This window comes from Harpia harpyja, chromosome 8 (genome assembly GCF_026419915.1).
Source record: "Harpia harpyja isolate bHarHar1 chromosome 8, bHarHar1 primary haplotype, whole genome shotgun sequence".
In the NCBI taxonomy this organism is placed as follows: Eukaryota; Metazoa; Chordata; class Aves; order Accipitriformes; family Accipitridae; genus Harpia; species Harpia harpyja.
In genome coordinates this window covers 16,232,729-16,250,625 of record NC_068947.1, presented here as the reverse complement: position 1 = coordinate 16,250,625, position 17,897 = coordinate 16,232,729, and the positions used below count along the sequence as shown (strand labels likewise).

General features: G+C 45.3%; 2 protein-coding genes across 9 annotated transcripts in view; one reads left to right on the top strand and one right to left on the bottom strand.

Annotated features, from left to right (window-relative positions):
• SMIM11 (small integral membrane protein 11) overlaps positions 1-17,897 on the top strand; it is a 41,431-nt gene that overhangs the window by 7,448 nt on the left and 16,086 nt on the right. For 3 of the 8 annotated variants that reach the window (XM_052794050.1, XM_052794053.1, XM_052794056.1), the window contains 3 exons: positions 4,736-4,851; positions 6,225-6,405; positions 8,130-10,895. In XM_052794050.1, coding sequence (XP_052650010.1) covers positions 4,736-4,851; positions 6,225-6,392 — 284 coding nt within the window. In that variant the 3' untranslated portion in view covers positions 6,393-6,405; positions 8,130-10,895. The other 5 variants (XM_052794055.1, XM_052794052.1, XM_052794057.1 and 2 more) reach the window with 5 other exon arrangements.
• C8H21orf140 (chromosome 8 C21orf140 homolog) lies at positions 15,871-16,845 on the bottom strand. The gene is given in 3 exon segments (XM_052794049.1): positions 15,871-16,236; positions 16,238-16,379; positions 16,381-16,845. Coding segments are annotated over 3 exon segments (762 nt in total). The 5' UTR covers positions 16,818-16,845; the 3' UTR covers positions 15,871-16,053.

Here is a 17,897-nt window from a genome sequence, read left to right as displayed (position 1 = left end):
GCTGGCTGCCCGCCCGCCTGCCACCCTGCCCACCGCCCTGCCTGTCTGAGCCCCGCACCGGCCCGGTTCCCGCCCTGGCGCCGGCGGGGGTGCGAGGCGGCAGCACACGCTCCCTCGCAACAGCCTGCGGCCTCCCGGCCGCCCCTCGGATGAGGGAGCCTGCGGGTTAAAAGCTGCTGGAGGGACGCTCGCTGGTTTTATAGCCGTTTATACGGCGGGCAGGCCCGCTTCGGGCGTCCTCCGGCGTATTGCTGTAGGGTATGGTGCACAGCCGCCTGGAAGTGCCCTTTACTGTGTGTGAATCTGCCGAGTTTTGTTGTTTTCTTAAAAGTGAGCAAATAAGTAAGAGGGAGGAATCTGAAGTTATCGTTTGTTGAAAAAGTCTGGTGTCCTGAACTGTGTGTTGTGGGTTGCTGGCTGTGCTGGGCACCGGCGCTGCAGGGAAAAGGTGGCCAGGGAGCAGGGCAGAGCTGGGGTTGGGATGGAGGCAGGGGAGGCTGTCAGCCCAGCAGACCCTCCTAGGGCAAGGTAGTGGCAGCAAGCGAGGGCCTGCAGCTTGCAAGGACCCTGGGATGTGGCTGAAATGGTGCCCTGGGAGCCACGGTGGAACGGTCTGATGTGCCACTGACATTTTTGGTTCTGATTTGATTTGATTTTAATCCAGGCACCGTGATTGATACATCCTGTCTGCTCTGTTCTTATTTTCCAGAGTTTGGAGCATGTGAGGAGCTGCCAGAGAAATCAATATTTTAATTTCTGATTCTTCAGGTGTGGAGGCCTTACATGGCTTTATGTTTTTGATTTCTTTGAGTTGGTGTTAGTTTAGGAATTTCTTTATCAGTGATACTAGTATAAACTGAGTGATTATACAGGTCTTTTTATGGAGCGATGTCTTGACCCACCTACACACAGAGGCTGTAAACGTGCACAGGTCTGAGTGCTTCTAACTTAATGTAACCACTGTGTCTTGTGGCAGTGGTTTGTGATGGATTCTCAGTGCAGCAGCTCCAGCTCACAGTTGCTTCTACTGTGTTTCTCTGCAGCCTTTGGGCTTTGCCATACTACTGTGTTTTCCCATGACCCAGTAGTCTGTTTTTTGAGGATGCGTGATCCTGTTTTGGAGATGGTCAGCCTAATGCATGATGCAGCAGGTCACGTCCTCCAGTGACTGCGCATGTGGGAAGCATGCGTTTTGCTTCCTGAAATATGTGCGTTAAAGAAAGCAGCAACAAGAGACAGGTGGAGCAAAACCCCTTTTCTAGCTCAGGGCATACTTGGCCATCACTCCATTTTAAATGTAGTCAAATAACCCTAGTGGCTCGCTGCTTTCTGAGGCCTTGTAGCTGGTGACTTTTATAGCTTTTCACAAAGCGGGTAAAATGGAGTTGCTCAGAAATCCCCAGTAGACAAAAGAATATCTCAAGTCCTGTTTTGTGAGTAGATGGAGTTATTGGCAGGCTGAGTGAGATGTTCAGCCAAGACAACTCAAGTGGGTTTATGAGTACCCAGATGCCTGTGTAGATGTTTTCTGGTGCATGCAGGCCAGTCGATATTCAGCCGCTGCATAAGCAAACAATGGCGTGAGTGGCTGGGCTGTGATGTGGTTGCTGTGGTGGACTGGAGCTGTAATTCAGTGGCTGAGAGACCTGGATTCAATTCTGTGCTCCACCACAGGCTTCCCATCTGACTAGGACCCAACTCCTTAGTCTGTCTGGGGTGGTCTGTGTTGTGCAACACAGTGTTGTGCAGAGATCCTGGGGCTGGTATCAGCTAAAGTCTAGCTCTGGGACTTGGTGCAGCTCTCCCTGGGAGCTCCTTAGCCCTGCTGAGGACACGAGCCGCTAGGGCTGTGTTGGTGACACTGTCTGCCTGCTCTGGACCCAGAAGACCTCACAGCATTTGGAGCTAACGGAGGATTGCTGGTACAGCACTGAGGTGTGCAATATGGGCAGACCCTTTCTTCCTTTCCCATCTGCAGTAGTTTGACTTGCTTCACAGAAGGGTCTGAGTGTAAATAGGCTAGTGATTGCGAGGTGCAATCACAGTGAAGACGACCACCGATATGTGTGAGAGTGATATCATTTTACCCCTGCCCTGCATACAAGTCTACAAGTACATGATGGCTAGCTTATGGAGTGTCTGTCACGGAGTCTCTGGCAGGGCTTCAGGCAGAGCCTAGTGCTCCTGTTTCTTTCTCACGTGGCTCAACATGAGACCTCCTTGCTTGTGAGTGAAGGTAATAGTGACCTTCCATGGGGCCCAGTCTCCGTTCCCAGTAGCGCTGTGTTTGTTAAGGGAGCTTGCATTTTCCTGGGGAACGAACAATGCCTGACTGTAGATGTGTTCTGAACTCATATCTGTGCCTTATCTGCCTCTGAAAAGGCAAACATGAAAATTCAGCTGTTTATTTGCCTGCATGCTTTTAAGATATCACAACCTTGAAAGTGTCTGAGCTTTTTGCTTTTGAATTGGCGACCTCAGTGCTAACAAATGTTGTTTTTCAATTGTGAAGTGAATCCTGCCTTTTTCTCTCCTTTTCACACTTTCTTCTCCCTGCCCCATGACCCAGCTCCACCCATTTTTTCCTTTCCTGGGGTTTTAGCTGTATTTAATAAGGTCTAGATCAAGATGGAGACCAGAAGAGTCAAGAGACGAAATGGGGAGAAGTGCTTGACCACTGGAGGCTGGTGGCACAGGATGTGGGAATGCAATGTGGAGGGAGCGGTGGCTTCCCTGCTCAGTTCCAACTGCAGAAGACACTGTGAGGACAGAACATCAAAAGCGTCAGCTCTCACAGGAAACATTTTGGATCAAAACGCCACTCTTCAGAATAAAGGGAGAATTTCTTTACTTCCTGTCCTTTGTGACTTCAGTGCAGCTACTCCTGGTGGATACACAATTCAGGCAGATACAGGCTCGTGTCTCAGCAGAGCGGAAATATTACAGAAGTGTTGCGCTGAATGTTTAAATAATCAACTTGTAACCAAGAGCATTTGCAGGAGTGCACATGGTGATACACATTATACGCTGCTTCTTGCTGTTGGGATGGTACCCTGCAATCAGACCCCACAGATGGGCTCGCATAACATTTGCTGAATCTAAAACTTTTTCCGTACGTAAAAAAATCACTAAAACCCCATTTTCAGCATCATATGCCAGATGCTAGCCTGTCTTTGAATGGCTGAATTCTTGCTTTTTTACAACATGTTGCAAAATTGATTCCAACTGAAGCACAGAATTTACAGCAATTTAGGAGAAGAGTGAAGACTGTCTGATGAAGCCCCCACCCAAGTCAGCATTCTGAGATGAAGACACCCCAGTTAGGTGGTGCAGTCCCTTCAGATCAGGCCAGGCTTGTGTAACTTGGGTTTCATTGAGAAGCATGTAGCCATCTGAACCATGCACTGAGAACCAGATTTTGCTCTGATGTGGGATTTTTGCTGTGGCCATCTGGCAGGGGACTTCAAATCTTAATGGTTGGTGAAATTCTGGAGGAAACATCAGGAGTTAAAATGCCCTTTTTTTGGAGGTGTAACACTACCGACCCATTAATTCACAGCTGCCCTGACATTTTATCAACAGGAGAAGGGAGCTGCACAACTCGGGATCAACACAGTAAATACTGAAGGACAAACAAGTTGGCCATGCCACTGTTTCGGTATAGTTCCATCTCGGTAACAGAGATCTCTGGTGGTGCCTCTCTGTGAGGAGGTTTCCAGGGTGTTTTCTCTGCAGGGTGAGGATTTTGCAGCTGGGGGAAGAGGAGAGAAGAGGAAGGCCTAACTGGGGAAATAAGGGCATCTGTGAAGAAGCTGGCTGGGCAGCACAGGAGCTGCAAGAACGTTTACTTGACTCCCTGTTTCTGAAGAAAGGTCAGCAGCAGCTGTTGTGGTGTGGTGGTGATTTATTCAGTCCAGCTGCTGGTGAAGGTTTGGACTAAGCTGTAGGGCATCTTCCTATTTTTCGACAGTGATTCTGTTATTACACATACAGGAAACATCTCGAGGGAGTCAGGCAGGGAAACATGCTTAATTTGAAATTCAGCAGCTGAAACAATGTCAGTGCTGGTAGAGCAGCAAGCAGAGACCGGAGGGCAGTGTTGTGGCTTTGTGCTGCAGCCTTCAGCATGCCCTCAGGCATTTCTCAGCCCTGAAGTTCAGCTCTGGAACATGAGTTGACCAGTCAAGGGATCCAGCAACTGATTGGTTCACTTCTGTGTTATTATGGGCTGCATGGAGAATTTAATTTATTAGTAAATCAGAGATAACTGGTAAATTATAGTAGATGCTAGGATCCTTTAGGCATTCGGGCTCCAAACAGGGCAGGCTGGGCTTAAAGACCACAAGACAGCTCTTCTGGGTGCACTTTTGTCCGCTAGATCTCAGACATCAGTGAGGTGGTGTGATGTGCACAGGTGTCAAGCTTTCAAAAGCAGCCAGCGTTGTGTTTTCGGTTGGGCAGCTGCCGGGATGTGCTGCGCATGGTGGAAGCCCAGCCTCTGCTCTGCGCAAGTGTGGCACCTGCCTGGGGCCTGTCAGACCCTTGTCCTTCAGCAGCATGGATGTTGCTCCTGTCACTCAGCTCCAAAAAGGCCCACGTAGGTCATTCCTGAACCATGTGGCACTGATACACTGCCAGGCGCTGTGCAGCAGATGAGCTTGTCAGAGGTGTGCAGTGTGGACGTGCTGAGTAGAAACAGATTGGTTAATTCTTTTTTAATTTCCATTTCTTGAAGATGCTCCTGCCCTGGTCTGTGCCTTTAGAAGCGTGACGCTCATTGGTGCTAGGTGCAGCCTGCTGCAGGGCAGGCAATATCGTCACACAGCCAAGATGGTTGCATTTAACTGGAAGGTAAGGATGTTTCACATTCATAAAGCAGTGAATTTCTGCTCTTTCAAGCAGATGCATGTAAGATGTGGCTGGATGGGTCCTGTGTTTAAAAATGGTTTCCTTGCTTAGGTGAGGTTGTTTAACCACTGCCCTCTCTGCATCTCCAGGACAGAGGACTCGTTGTTGTTGTCCTTTCTTGCCATACATGCTTGCTACCTTGCGGGCTGGCCCCAGTACTTGCTGTTGGGGCCTCACACTTTAGACCTGAGCGCAGCACTGGTAGGCAAGCTCTGCTCTGCTCGCATCTGCTCCTCCTGGCTTTCCTCTCTCCAGGCTTTCCTCTGGCTGCTCCTTCCTCATCTCCTTTCGTTAATATGTCTTTTAGTGTATTGGGGCCATAAATACTCTGCAGGGTGGGTGTGTAAGGCACAGAAACGTTTGAGCAAGTACCTCATGCATTAGCAATTTTAACATGTTAAATCAAACCATTTATCAAGAAAGCAATGCTAACCCCCAGCCTTGGCTTTACCTTTCTGGTGTTGCAGAGCTGTGGTTGAAAGAGATTGCCACTTTTAATATGTGGGGAGATTGACAGAGGATGATGGGTTTTTGCAAAATTGAGAGTGGCCTGATGTCAAAGGTAACATACAGCTTGTAGAAATCAGCATTTGTGTACCTTCAACATCCTTCTGGAATTGACATCTTTCACTGAGTGCCTGTGCCACTTGTTACATTTCTATTCCAAGTTCACAGTGTTACCAGTTTGCATTTTATTTTCCACTCCATGTGCACTTACAGTAGCATGCTTTTATAACATTGAAATATGTTGTGCAATTTCAGTGGTTCCAGGCATAAAAACTCCTGAAATGGAAGGCTGTGGGTTTTTTACTTTTCTTCCAGTTTAAAGGCATTTCTCTGTGCCTTCCAGATCTGGGCAAGTGAGTTGCAAACCTACCATGGATTAAAATTTCTAGGAGCACAAAAGTGTCTTTGGGGATCACATCTGATACCTGATATGCACGGATCCATCGCTCATGTGAGAACTGTTCAGAAGCATTTCCACTTTTACAATTATCCTAAGATACTCAGTTCTTCCCCTTTTTCAGCTTGAGGTCGTGCCAATGTTCCATTTGCTGTAAAGCAAACAAAAGCAACAAAGACCTGTTCAAAGGGGCTTCATATACAAACTTGAGTGAACTTGTTTTTGTCCTTTCGCCTAGATGTTGATCTGCCTAGTTTAAAGTTTCCTACAGAAAAAAAGCATGAACAGAGAAGCATTACCATTGCTTTGAATAATGCTGTTGCTGTAGGAAGCTGTATAGCATCCCTGTAGATTAATTTTTAATTGTCCAAGTGTTCCAGTAACTGCCTAAATATATTATTTTGTATTTCAGGCTTTGGAGAATTTCCCATTGCTGATGTACATTTTGGCAGCTAAAACATTGATTCTTTGCTTAGCATTTGCTGGAGTAAAAATGTACCAGAGCAAAAAAATTGAAGAAAAACTGAAGAGGGAACATGAAGAGAAATTGAAAACAGAAGCAGAGAAGAAGGATGATTGAAGAGTCTTCTCAGGTATAGAATTTATTCGGCATTCTGGTGTTCGATAATGGCATTGACATATTAATCCCATTATGTTTTGACTTGGTTGCATTTGGATTGTGCAATTAGAGCTTTCACCGTTATCTGAGTTCTTGTAATATTTGTCTCCTGTGACATTTCAGCGTATTTGCACACCCATATCCTGCCCATTCTTTGTAGGAATTGCAGTTATCACCAGAAAACTTGACAGCCATAGTTCGTGATATAGGAGGTCTTAGCACAGTATTCCTTCTCTGCTCTTAATCTCCCTGAATTTTTACGCCAAACCAATTGCACAGGAAGTCCTGATGCATAAAGAGATGGTTAAATCAGGAAAAAATGCATGAGAGGCATGCCAGACAGGATGATGCAGTAAGACGTCTTGGCCTTAAGTCATGTAATTAGGAGAAAAGAATCAGCCATTCCATATTAGTTAAATACATGACAAGTTGTAGATAATTTAGCTGGAAGGGCCAAATCTCATGCCATGGAACTTCCCAAGGTAACAGAAATGCTACAGGTTTTGCTATCTAACATCCACCATATATACTTCACTGAGAAAAATGGACATCTTTCTGCATAGAAGAGCAAAATTTCTTAAAGTTTTGGGTTTTCATTCCCCATGTGCTGAATTCCTTCCCTCTGTTTCAAAGTTTAAGCAATCATTGCCTTATTGGATCAAGTCCATTAGCAAAATGAGTACTGCCTAGTGCTAAGATTATATTCCCTGCCTTGTTTGGTGTGTGATTTTTGTATCAGTTCATTTCACATCTCTGTTCTGCAGCAAAATGGGAATTCTATTCCTGCCTGCCCTTTGTAAGCTCAGTAGGAGTTTGATGTAATGTTACTCTTTATTAAACTAAAAAACTTAACTTTCCCCTTTTGCGGTCATCACCTCACATATGAAGAGAGTTTCAGTTTTTAGAAATGTTTACTAGTTTTGATTTCAAACCTATCATGGTTTTATTTTGTGCAACAAGGACTGGAAATTGTGACTAGAAATGGGGCCCTGGAAATAACTATGGGAATGAAGTGGTTCATTCGCATAGAAAAACAACAAAACCAAAGGTGGTTTTTGGTCTCCTGTTTACATCAGATTGAGCACTTGTCTCTGGGTAGACTTGTGCCATTTTAAACTTTTATTTTAAATAAGTTTCGCTAGCCACTGGAAGATGCTGTGAGAACACTTCTTTCTGGTTTTGCAGAATAAGTCAGAGTAAATTATATGGAGTTTTATTGCTAAACAAATGAGCCTGCTGCTTGTAATGAGGAGACCATGCTGTGCTGTGTGTGCATAGTTGGGTCCCAGGGAGTTCTGTTTGGCAGAGTCCATAGCCCAAGGGATTGCTGCACCAGGGTAGTGAGCTCATCCCACAAGGCCTCTGTGTCCAGCATGTGACGTTGACCTTGTTGAATGACTGGCATTAAAGCGTCTCTGATTTCACAGAAATATGCTACTTGCCCAGTTACCCAGTGTTGCCCACCAGAGGCCCAGTCCTTCCTAAATTCTGCCATCTTTCAGACTGTCAGCCATGTCTTTCTATAATGGGATTGCAAGAAGGGGTGAATTGTCCTACCCCAAAAATGTTCTCCAGTGTCAGCACTGCAGAGCTGTGATTAGCTCTGGTTGCAGCGTGCCACGTGGGCAGGCAGATTTAGCCCATGTGCTGCCAGCATATCATGCCTGCTGTTCTCACTGCTGTTTCCCCACCCTGCAGATTTTCTGACACTTGGCAGCTTGCATTGGATTCCTTTCCTGGGAGAATGAAGCCTTCCTGTAGATGAAGGATGTGTCAAAGGAATAAAACCCTCAAGGGTAACATTCACTTAAACTGTATCTCAACTTTTTATATGTACAGCAAAATATCTAAGCCTCTATTTATGCAATAAAAAAATCCTTTGTAAAAAAAAAACAAAACCTGATGGCCTTAGTTGCTGCTTACTCAAATGCTACAGTTAGAGCTGCAGGGGAGGCAGTTTTTAAAGATCAGCTGCAAGGAGGTGGCTGGTTTTAAAGAGAAAAATACTCTGAATCCATAACGGGTGTGTACAAGGTTCATGGGCAGATAGAAGGAAATGGGGAGGGCTCTGTGCAACTTCTTCAGAGCAACTGCTTCCTGCAAGGGTGTAAATCTGAGATTTGGGGGCCCTTTGTTGAATCCAGATGAACAAACTCAGGAGAGGAGCTTTTCCAGGCAGGTCTTTCTCAAACTACTTTCTGCACCTACGACTTCCTTAGAGTAATGCAAATCACAGTGTCACCTTTGAGGAAGTTTCATGCTCAGAGATTTATTACATTACTTTGCTATGCACAGTATCTGAGAACTGTGTATGGCTCTCTATTTACTACCTGGCCTATGAAGCAGAGAGGGTTTTCATTACCTTTGCTAGCTATTCCTGCATGTGCAATAACACCAATTCCTGGAGGATAAGCTAACTTGGTCACAGTAGGTTAATCAACAGAGCAGATTTTTTTCACAGAAATAAAGGCTTAGTTAGGCATGTGTGGAAGTGCCAACAGGTATGTTTGCCTTCACGTTTCCATTATAAAGCACTTCCTAGATCCTTGTATGTTCTGGAAGTTAAGGTGAAGCTGAAATCTGACAGTGGAGCAGGGAGAGGAGGGAAGAGAAGAGGTGGAGGGCCCTTGGAGAAGCCTTGGGATTCCAGCAGGATCTGGGAGGCCTCCGGGATGGCTCGCTCCTGCCCTCTCCCTGCGGCTGCGGGCTGAGGTGCCTGCTGTGGTGACACCAGTGCATGCTGCTGCAGTGTCCGTCTAAGTGCTACCTAAGTTTGTGTGCAGCTGTTACAGCTGGTGCTTGGAGAGCTCTCACTGTGGCAGAGTTACTCCCTGGGAACTGCAGTGATTTTTAAATTCTCACTGTTCATGCGGTCACCTTGGTGACTGGGGAATATAAGGGTTGCAGAAACCCACTCCCGGGATAGAGCGGTATCCTTGCTATGGCAGCCTCAGGACTGCCAGGCTAGGGAATTCATAGTGCCACTGTAAAACAGCAGTTTCCCTCTACAGTCTCAGCAGTCATCTGTCTATGCAAAGGTGGAATTGAATGGTAATTTAATTAAATGGCTCTGTGGTGTTCAGTGATAACAGAGTCTGCTAACCACTTCCATTAAACAGCAGTTGCGGGAAACTCACCAAGGTACTTGGCTAAGCCACATGCCCAAACCTTAACAGGAAATTGTCAGGCCTGTATAGTGTTCACCAGCTTCAAAAGTAAGCAATGTCTTGGCTCCATGCAGTCACTGGTTGCCTTTGAATATTGGCCCCAATCTAGACTCTCAACCAAGGGTAGATTTTTCTAGACCAATAGTAATAATGAGCTTTTTTTGGTTTTTAAACTGAAAGCAGAGGTATTCTCTACTTCATAACAGTTGCTCTGTAAGCAGAATCAAAGGTACAATCTCCCTTTAAAGCAAGTCATTTAGCATCAAAGCAGTTGGACACCAGCTGGGCACCATTTAGCACCCAATGCAATCAAGACGAGCATTAAAATCTGCAGGTCCTACCTTGCCAAACATGTGCAAGAAGGGAATTAACACGAGAAGCCTCTTTTTTGTCCCTGGCCTCAACTGGGGAGAAAGCAGCTATGAGCAGTCTCCTCAGAAGTCCTCTGCATCACCACTTTTTTGCCTCTACAGCCAAATCAGAAAACCTCTTTGTACATGTAAGACTTCAAATCTGGTCCAACCTGGATGCTTTTTTCCTTGACTTCGGAGTAGCACTACAGCATAGATAACCCCTAGAGCTTGTGATGGGTGTCGCAGCAGGCTGATGTCCTAGAGTTTCCAAACTTAGAAGAGATCTTATCCATTCCGAGACCTGAACCAATAGCTGTTCTCTGATGTACCAGGGTAGAGTTTTGATCCATGCTATCACTGGATAAGTTACAGCAGGTTTTTTTACCCTTGGGCATCCTATCCTATGTGCTGCAGTTGCAGCCTTGAACAAGAAAATGTGCTGACACTGGGGGGAGACAGCAGCTCAGATTTGTTTCAGTTTCTTGTTCAGAAACCAGCTGGGGACCTCGAAATCTGGTTTCTTATTGAAAGAAGAGTTATACAATTAGTCCTGGCAAGTTAAAAGAGGAATAGAGAATTCAATTTGATTGATTTTCTGCAAGTGAGAGGAGGCAGCAAGGACAGAGAGCCTTGAAATGCTCAGTGTGTATGAGTGTGCAGCTTGTTAGACAGCAGATTTACACAGGATCCTCATGTAGATGTTCCCATCCCAGAAAGCGAGCCAGCTCACAGTCTTCTGGTGCCTACAGAACTACAGTCTCTCCTTCTCCCCTGTTCCCTAAAATTACTCTTTTCAAAAAGAGCATTCATGTTGTGTAGATGGGCAGCTTAACTTTACACAGTATCTCACTTGTACAGGTCTTTCACTGTTGGATGTTGTCATTGTCACCAGTGCCAAGTGCTGAAAGCTGAGAAAATAAAAGGATTACTGGCTTTCAAACTTATAGTGTTTGCATCTTTAGGCTTTCTTTTACTGACATGAAGGCCATATGTTTTTAAACAAAAGCCAAAATCCTTGTGTAGTAATGTAGAAAGGAGCTGTTGGGATTTTAAGGGAAAGAAATAAACTCTCATAGGTTCTGAGATGACTTAAGTGGCTGCTGGAATAGGGCTCTTCCAGCCTGAAGGAGACCAGTGGCTGTGGGCTATCTGTGGTCCTTAAAGTGAAAAATAAGTGAAGAAGCATTCAATGGGACTGTTTTCTCGTTATCCATTTTAGACTTTGGCTGAAATGAACTTGGCTTGATTTTAGTACCACTGAACAATTTTAGTCTGAAGGCCACAAGACTCTTGCCAGAAACACACCACCACTGGTGCTGGAGGAAGGCAGAGCTCCCTGAGCAGTGCCCCAGGGCAGGAGAGATTGCTCTGGAGACACTGTGCTGCAAGTCAGGGAGCTAAATATTTTTCAGCTCTTCCAAGAGCCTCATACACAAATGACCAGTTCCAACATTTCCTTCCTCGCTTTTCCTCTTGGGCATCAGCAGTTCCAGCTGTTTCTTCTTGCTCTTCTCAGTAAAGGCCCTGCAAATGTTCTGTCTGGGGTTGAGTCCTTCACGGTTCTCCTTGATCCCAGCTCTAACCTGTGACACTCCGTCAGCATCTCTGCCTACCTGCTGACTGTCAACCTCCTGGCCTCAACTCTGGCCAAAGAGGAGCACTGCGGCAAACTCCCATAGCCCCCTTTTCAGTTCTGTTATGGGAGAAACCAGTAGACTAAGCTGAAACAAACCTTACTTGTTTCAGCCTTCACCAGTTCTTCACAGTCTTTGCAAAATTGCTTCCAAAGATGCATGAACTTGTTGCATCATCTCCCTATTTATTAACTATGTACTAACCTCAGCCTTCAAGCTAAGTTTAGTGAGGAGCTGATAGACCTCACATGAAGGACTTGACTACCCTGTGACAGTCTTGTGTCTGACATGCTCCTGATCACGTGGGAAACAAACAAATGTACAACCCACATGAGTGCGTGGAGTCAGATCAGGTAAAATTTCTAAAACCTGAGTTTGTGTTTCCTCCATGGACATGTGCCAAAAGCCATTTTCAGATAGGCTGGCTGTAAGTGACTACCTGGTTTGGGCATTCAGAGGTGGCTGGATGTTTATGCACAACCCACAGTTTGGCTTTGGCTTTTGAAGCTGCTTTGTTTTGGCTACTGGAGCAAGCCCAGCATATCATCTATTATTTGGCATATGTGTGTACCAGTCTCAGGGATAACCAGAGCACTAGCTGGCCCTCCTCCAGCTGATAACAGAAATACCTGGTAGTTGCCAGAACAGTTATCCTCATAGCAATGGACTCCTCATATGTTCCTGTAGAGAAAAAGTTTGTTTGGGCACAAATAAGTGATTAGGCATATATTCATGTATATCTCCATATGGCATCAATTTCTCCCTCTTTGAATCTGATGAGAAAGCTATTGAAAATGCCTGTGTGTACCAGCATCAAAGGCTGCCTTACTGTGAGACTATTTCCAGTCTATCCAAAGGCTCTTGAGATGGCTATCGCAGAGCAGAGAATGTATATAGCTGCTTTCTATTGATAGTAGAAACAGACCATGGGTGACTATCCTTTTTTTTTTGGTCACTTTTTTTCCTGGACTTCCTCATATTGGTTGGTTTTGCTCTCCACTGCCTCAGCTTCTACTGGTGTGGCACTTTCCCAGTCCTGTGGCTCTTTTGATTTGCTGTGATTCATATTCCTCTGGCCTAACTCAGGCTAATTTCCTAGCTTAATGTTTCTCATTGATTTGAGGAGGCGTAGAACTAGCCAACAAGAAATGTCAGGCACTGACAGTTAAGTGCAGTTTAAGTAAGTCATATAAATGAGTCTGGCCCGTACATGTATTTGATTTCTAAAACAGTTTTCTGATTTTGTATTTCTTACATAGAACATTGTTCCTGTATCCCTCCTTTTTTCCTCTGTGCATTTCTCTCCATACCTCCTCCACATGGTCGCTGCAGAAGGAAATGTCAAGGAACAAGTCCACAGAGACAGAGGCTGGGCTTTCAGCGATGTGGGTTGCCTTTCCACTACCTAGCCAGCCTTCTCCCAGTTCTCAGGCATGGCACAAAATGGGCCCCACTCACTCACAGAAGCTCACACCTTGTGTCCCATCATTACATCCCTGGCTTGGGCCTCTGTAGGCTTTTGCCCCAAGTGCATTTGTCCCATCTGTACCCTGGCTTGCAGCATGCTATTAGGACAGAGGACTTGAAAATAGGGAAAAAAATCTGTCGAGCCAATCATTACAAGCCTGCTTCATGAGCTGGAGGAAAAGAAATGTTTTTTTCCATGAAGACGAGGCTTGGAAAAGTATTTAGAAGTAATTAGTCAATGAGACATCATGAAAATTCAGGTGATTTGCATTCCAGCTAGCTTAGAGCAGAGGGACATCCGTTATAGCTTCTTCATCAACATATGCATTTGCATCTGCCTCTCCTCTTCATGCAAAGATACTTTAATCATTTATTCTAGTGGTGCATTTCAGTCACACAGAGAGTCATGAGTGGGAACAAGAGATTTGCTTTGACATCCTGCAGTGGTCAAGTGTACCGAGCCTCGCTACAAGAGCTATTGCTAGCAAACCTAATAAAATAATAGGTATTTAAAATCTTACCAAGAAGATATTAGACTCATGCATGCTATTTCAAGTGCTCTTGAATAAGGTGCATGCTATTTGGTAACATCCTCCTATTAGCTTGTTTAGTCATATGTTAAAGGTATTGCTTGTCATCCTAAATTACCAGTTGAGTCAGAACTGTATGAGCCACAATATTTTTCTTCGGTACAAAGGGTTACAACGTTTTGTAGAAAACATGGGTTGTAATTACCCTTATGCAGCAGCAAAGGGGGAGGGAGGAAGAAAGAAGACTCATCTCAGAGGATTTTATATAAAATACCAAAGTTCATTTGCTTTCAGACTCGGTTCTTTTTCCTGCCCACAGGTTTCCATACACATTAAATAGGACTGGGTAGAAAAGTTTTGCCAGTCCTCAACCTCCCAGCGGGAGGCTGGGAAGAGTTAAGGTGTTTGTTTAGCAAGGCTTTCCCAGCCCTTTGCAGGAAAAGGATGTTTTTCCCTCACTCTCTGGGAGATGTGGCACCAAACACTTCCTCTTTCCTCATGCTTGTTTCCAGGAAATCCTTCATGGAGACTTTACCCTCCTTTTACCAAAGAATACAAACCAGGAAAGACTGATAAATTCCTGTGACACAAATGACTTCCTTTTGATACTTCCTCCTTGCTAAAATGGATGGAAAGCAGGTGATTCTGTACCTGGTCCCATGGACTCCACTGTGAATTAGGTATGGCAGAAGAAACACCCTACCAATGAAGAAGCGTTGCAATGTGGCCCTAAACCCACAGCTGCGTAAGCCATGGCAGTAGAGACCGGTAAGGCTGAGCTGTGGTGAGGCAGCAATTTGGGACTCTGCTCCAACTCGTTCAGGTTTGGTCTTGTTCTTTTTCATGTGAATCCAGAACACAGCAATGAAGTCATTGGGTTTGTGATGATTTGACTATAGCACACTGTTACTTCTCCCCAGTAGTATAGTGCCGTGTCATCGGGTGAAGGTAAACAGTCATTGGGAAAATTGGATGTGCATCATTTGTTTCTTAAGAAAACCAAGGTACTGTGCAATTACTGCCTATCTTTGTGGTAAAGAGACACCAGACCTATTTCTTTCCTCATGCTGATTTCACACCACTTCATATTCATCAATATTTAGTGGAGCAATTGCTGCTTCAAGCCAATGTGAAATTATATTGAGGGCCATGATACCAGGACAATAAAAACATTCCTGCCCCTCTCCAATCTCTCTGCTCCCCCCCCTTTCCTCCTTGCATTTGAAACACCTAATTCTCCATTCTCTGCTACATCCATATTTGTAAAAAATGAGCAGATGTTTTTGCTGATGAAGCTGAGGAAAGATGGTTATTTTTCTCTTTATATCCACATCTCAGCTCTAGAGAATTAGATGTGTGGATTCTTCTGAAGGTAGATGAGACTCCCTTTTTTAGATATCTCTGCACCACACCAAATTACAATGCTCATTTAGATGGTTTCCACACACAAGAGAAAAACTGCACAGATTTGCCTCAGTGTATTGAAATGTTTTAGTGAACCTGTGAATCATCTCATAACTTATTTCTTTTATGTTTTATGGTCTTAGTTCTCTTAGAAGTACACAATAAACACGTACCCAGTAATGAGCAACACAGAGAATGTAAATTGGGAGCCTCTTTCAAAAAAACAAGAAAGTGTTCAATGAACTTGAAAAAACTGCTGTTAAATACTTTGCATCACTCATAAATAATCTTTTTAACTCAATTCCATGAGAAATCATTACCTCTCAGTAATTGATGTCATGGATAAAGAAAATCTCCAATGATGAGTGCCATATTTTATCCTGAGAGACTGAACTCTTCATGCTTTAAAGTCTGAACCAACTACTAATTGTTAGGCTTCAGAAGGGATCTTCCCTTTTAGAAAGATTTCTTTTACCTGTCACTGAAATGTTTATTGCAGACCACTGTTGGAAGGAAGGTACTCAGTGTAATGAACTACTGAGCTGATATCAGATGTTAATGCATATATGATGAGAAAGTCTCATTAAATTCTTCAGACTTCTTTAAGCCATGGATGCTGGTGTCAATCATGGTCCAGCATATTCCCTGCTCAGGAGCAGATCTCCCACTGGGGTCAAAGACAGGCTTGACCTACAGAATTCATTTTGCAGCCCAGTCTTTCTTGAAATTGAGGACATTTACATCTGAAGCGTGGTCTCATGACTCCCATTAACAGAGGAATTTGTGCAGAAGGCTGGCTAAACTGGCTCTTAGACATGCTTTGGCCCATTTTTGTGATAAAGCAAATTAACTGTCCCTTCCCAGCACAAGCATAGCGCATATCAACCTAGTCTGGAATACAGCTAAAATGAAAGATTTGGGTTTAAAATTATCTCTTTTATTAGTGCTATTGACATGGTTTTTTAGGTTTACAACCTTTGAAGGAAAGGGCTCAGCAGAGCTGAAGCAGGGTAACTCATTCAACACCAATCAAAACACATTTGAAGCCTGACTGCAGGAAGAACTGTTTAAGAAAGTGTGTCAAGGTAGTAGTTCTCCCATCTCTTCACTCTGTTAATTGCTACCTTCCATTTGTTTGGGGTCATCTTCTCTATTCCTTTAACAATCATGTCACCGAAGAGGATACACCTATAGGAGTGGGTCCTCTCAATAGACCTCAGGGCAAAGTCCTTCCTGTTGTTTATAATTAATAAACCATTTCAAAGAAGACCAGATGGCATCCATAGGATAGAGATACTTGTAAGATGAAGGCACAACAAGAAACTCATGGCCATTGGCTCTAGCAACTTCAGGGCAGCACTCAGTGCTGGACACATAGATCACTGGTGGTACTGGCAGCAGAGTTCCTGTCTCTGGCTCTTGCCATCTTTTGCCCCCCACGCATCAGCTGTGTTTTATCCCTCGTCACAATTATGCACTTCCCATAGAACATGCTCAAAGATTCACACAACTCCTGAAAGACACCATTCTGCTGATGGATGGGCAGTTCACCTCTTAATTGCAGTTTGTACCTCCAGGGCACCCACCCTTGGCAGCTGCCAGTGTGAACAAGTGTGCATACCAGCCAGCACAGGCTGGCCTCCTCGGCTATTTTTTCTCCTGATATAAGACTCTCTGGAATATCTGTTTCCCCTAAAAAAATGGTGTTGAAACCATTAAGATGCAGAGTCCTCAGAGCTCTTAGATACTGTAGGCACTGCCTCTTTGAAGCAGTATCAAAGCAGCCGCTGCAAATTACGTGCCTGAGGAGCAGATTTGTGAAGCACTGCATGTTGGTGTCTCAAGGCTCATGAAGGATGCTTGCAGGGCTCACAATGCGCCTGTTGCCCTGGTGTTACTCCACGATATCACACCCACGCAGCAGCAGGGGCTTCCAGGTGGCTGATCAAAAGGCATCTTGGAAAACAATGGTCCCAACAGGCTGAGTAGGCTGCAACTGTGCGGCTAGCAGCTTCTGGCATCAGAACATTGCTCATCTTGAACATCACGGTTCCTTCTCTCACAGCACTGGGTAGGTGCTTGGGCCCTGTGTACGTAGGTGGGTTGGCCAAGCACTGCCGAAAGGGGTCCAGAGGGATGGGAATGTGGAGGAAGGAGCTGCCCAGAGTCAGCGTGGAGAGTGAGCCAACGCTTGAACTTTGAGACCAGTGGTAGAAACCATTCCCTTCCTCCCTGGCAAGTGTGTGGCCTCATGGAAGATGTGGCCTTGAAATCCCCCTGGGTGGAGGAGGGGGCTGAAGCCCGAGTATCTTGTTATGGGGGGAAGGAGGACCTCTGGACCCCCGAACGAGCTCTGTGACGGTCAGGCCCAATCCCGGCAGTGTTGTGAGGTGCTGCCTGGTGCCCGGCACCCAACAGCACAGCAGCCTGTGCGAGGTCTGCCATGCTCAGGCTGCCCAGCTCCAGGCTTTGGAGGGGGAAGAAATAAGTGATGCATCAGAAGTCACTTCAGCATGTGCTATTTTTAGGAGTAATTTGATTTCTAGAGTCCTCTTAGGTTCTCACTTTGTGCACAGCTTCTCCATTTTGTGCTGGCCATAGCGACAGACCCCTGAGAGACCTGCATTGAGCCCAACACCAACATCATCACCCCCTCCAAGGGTGAGCAACACCTTCAGAGAAACGGAAGGGATGATGGGGGAAAAAGAAAATTGCTTGTGTGGTGTTATGTGAACACACAGGCTGAAATGAAGGTCAGAGCAGAAGGCTGGACAGGTACCACCCTGCTGCCATAGCAAGCCAAACGGCGGCACAGGAGCACATGGCAAAGCGAGGGCTGCAGCCGGCCTGGGGAGGCGGGAACAGTCAGGGGAAGGGGGGGGGGGGTGTGTGTGTGTAAGAGAGCATACAT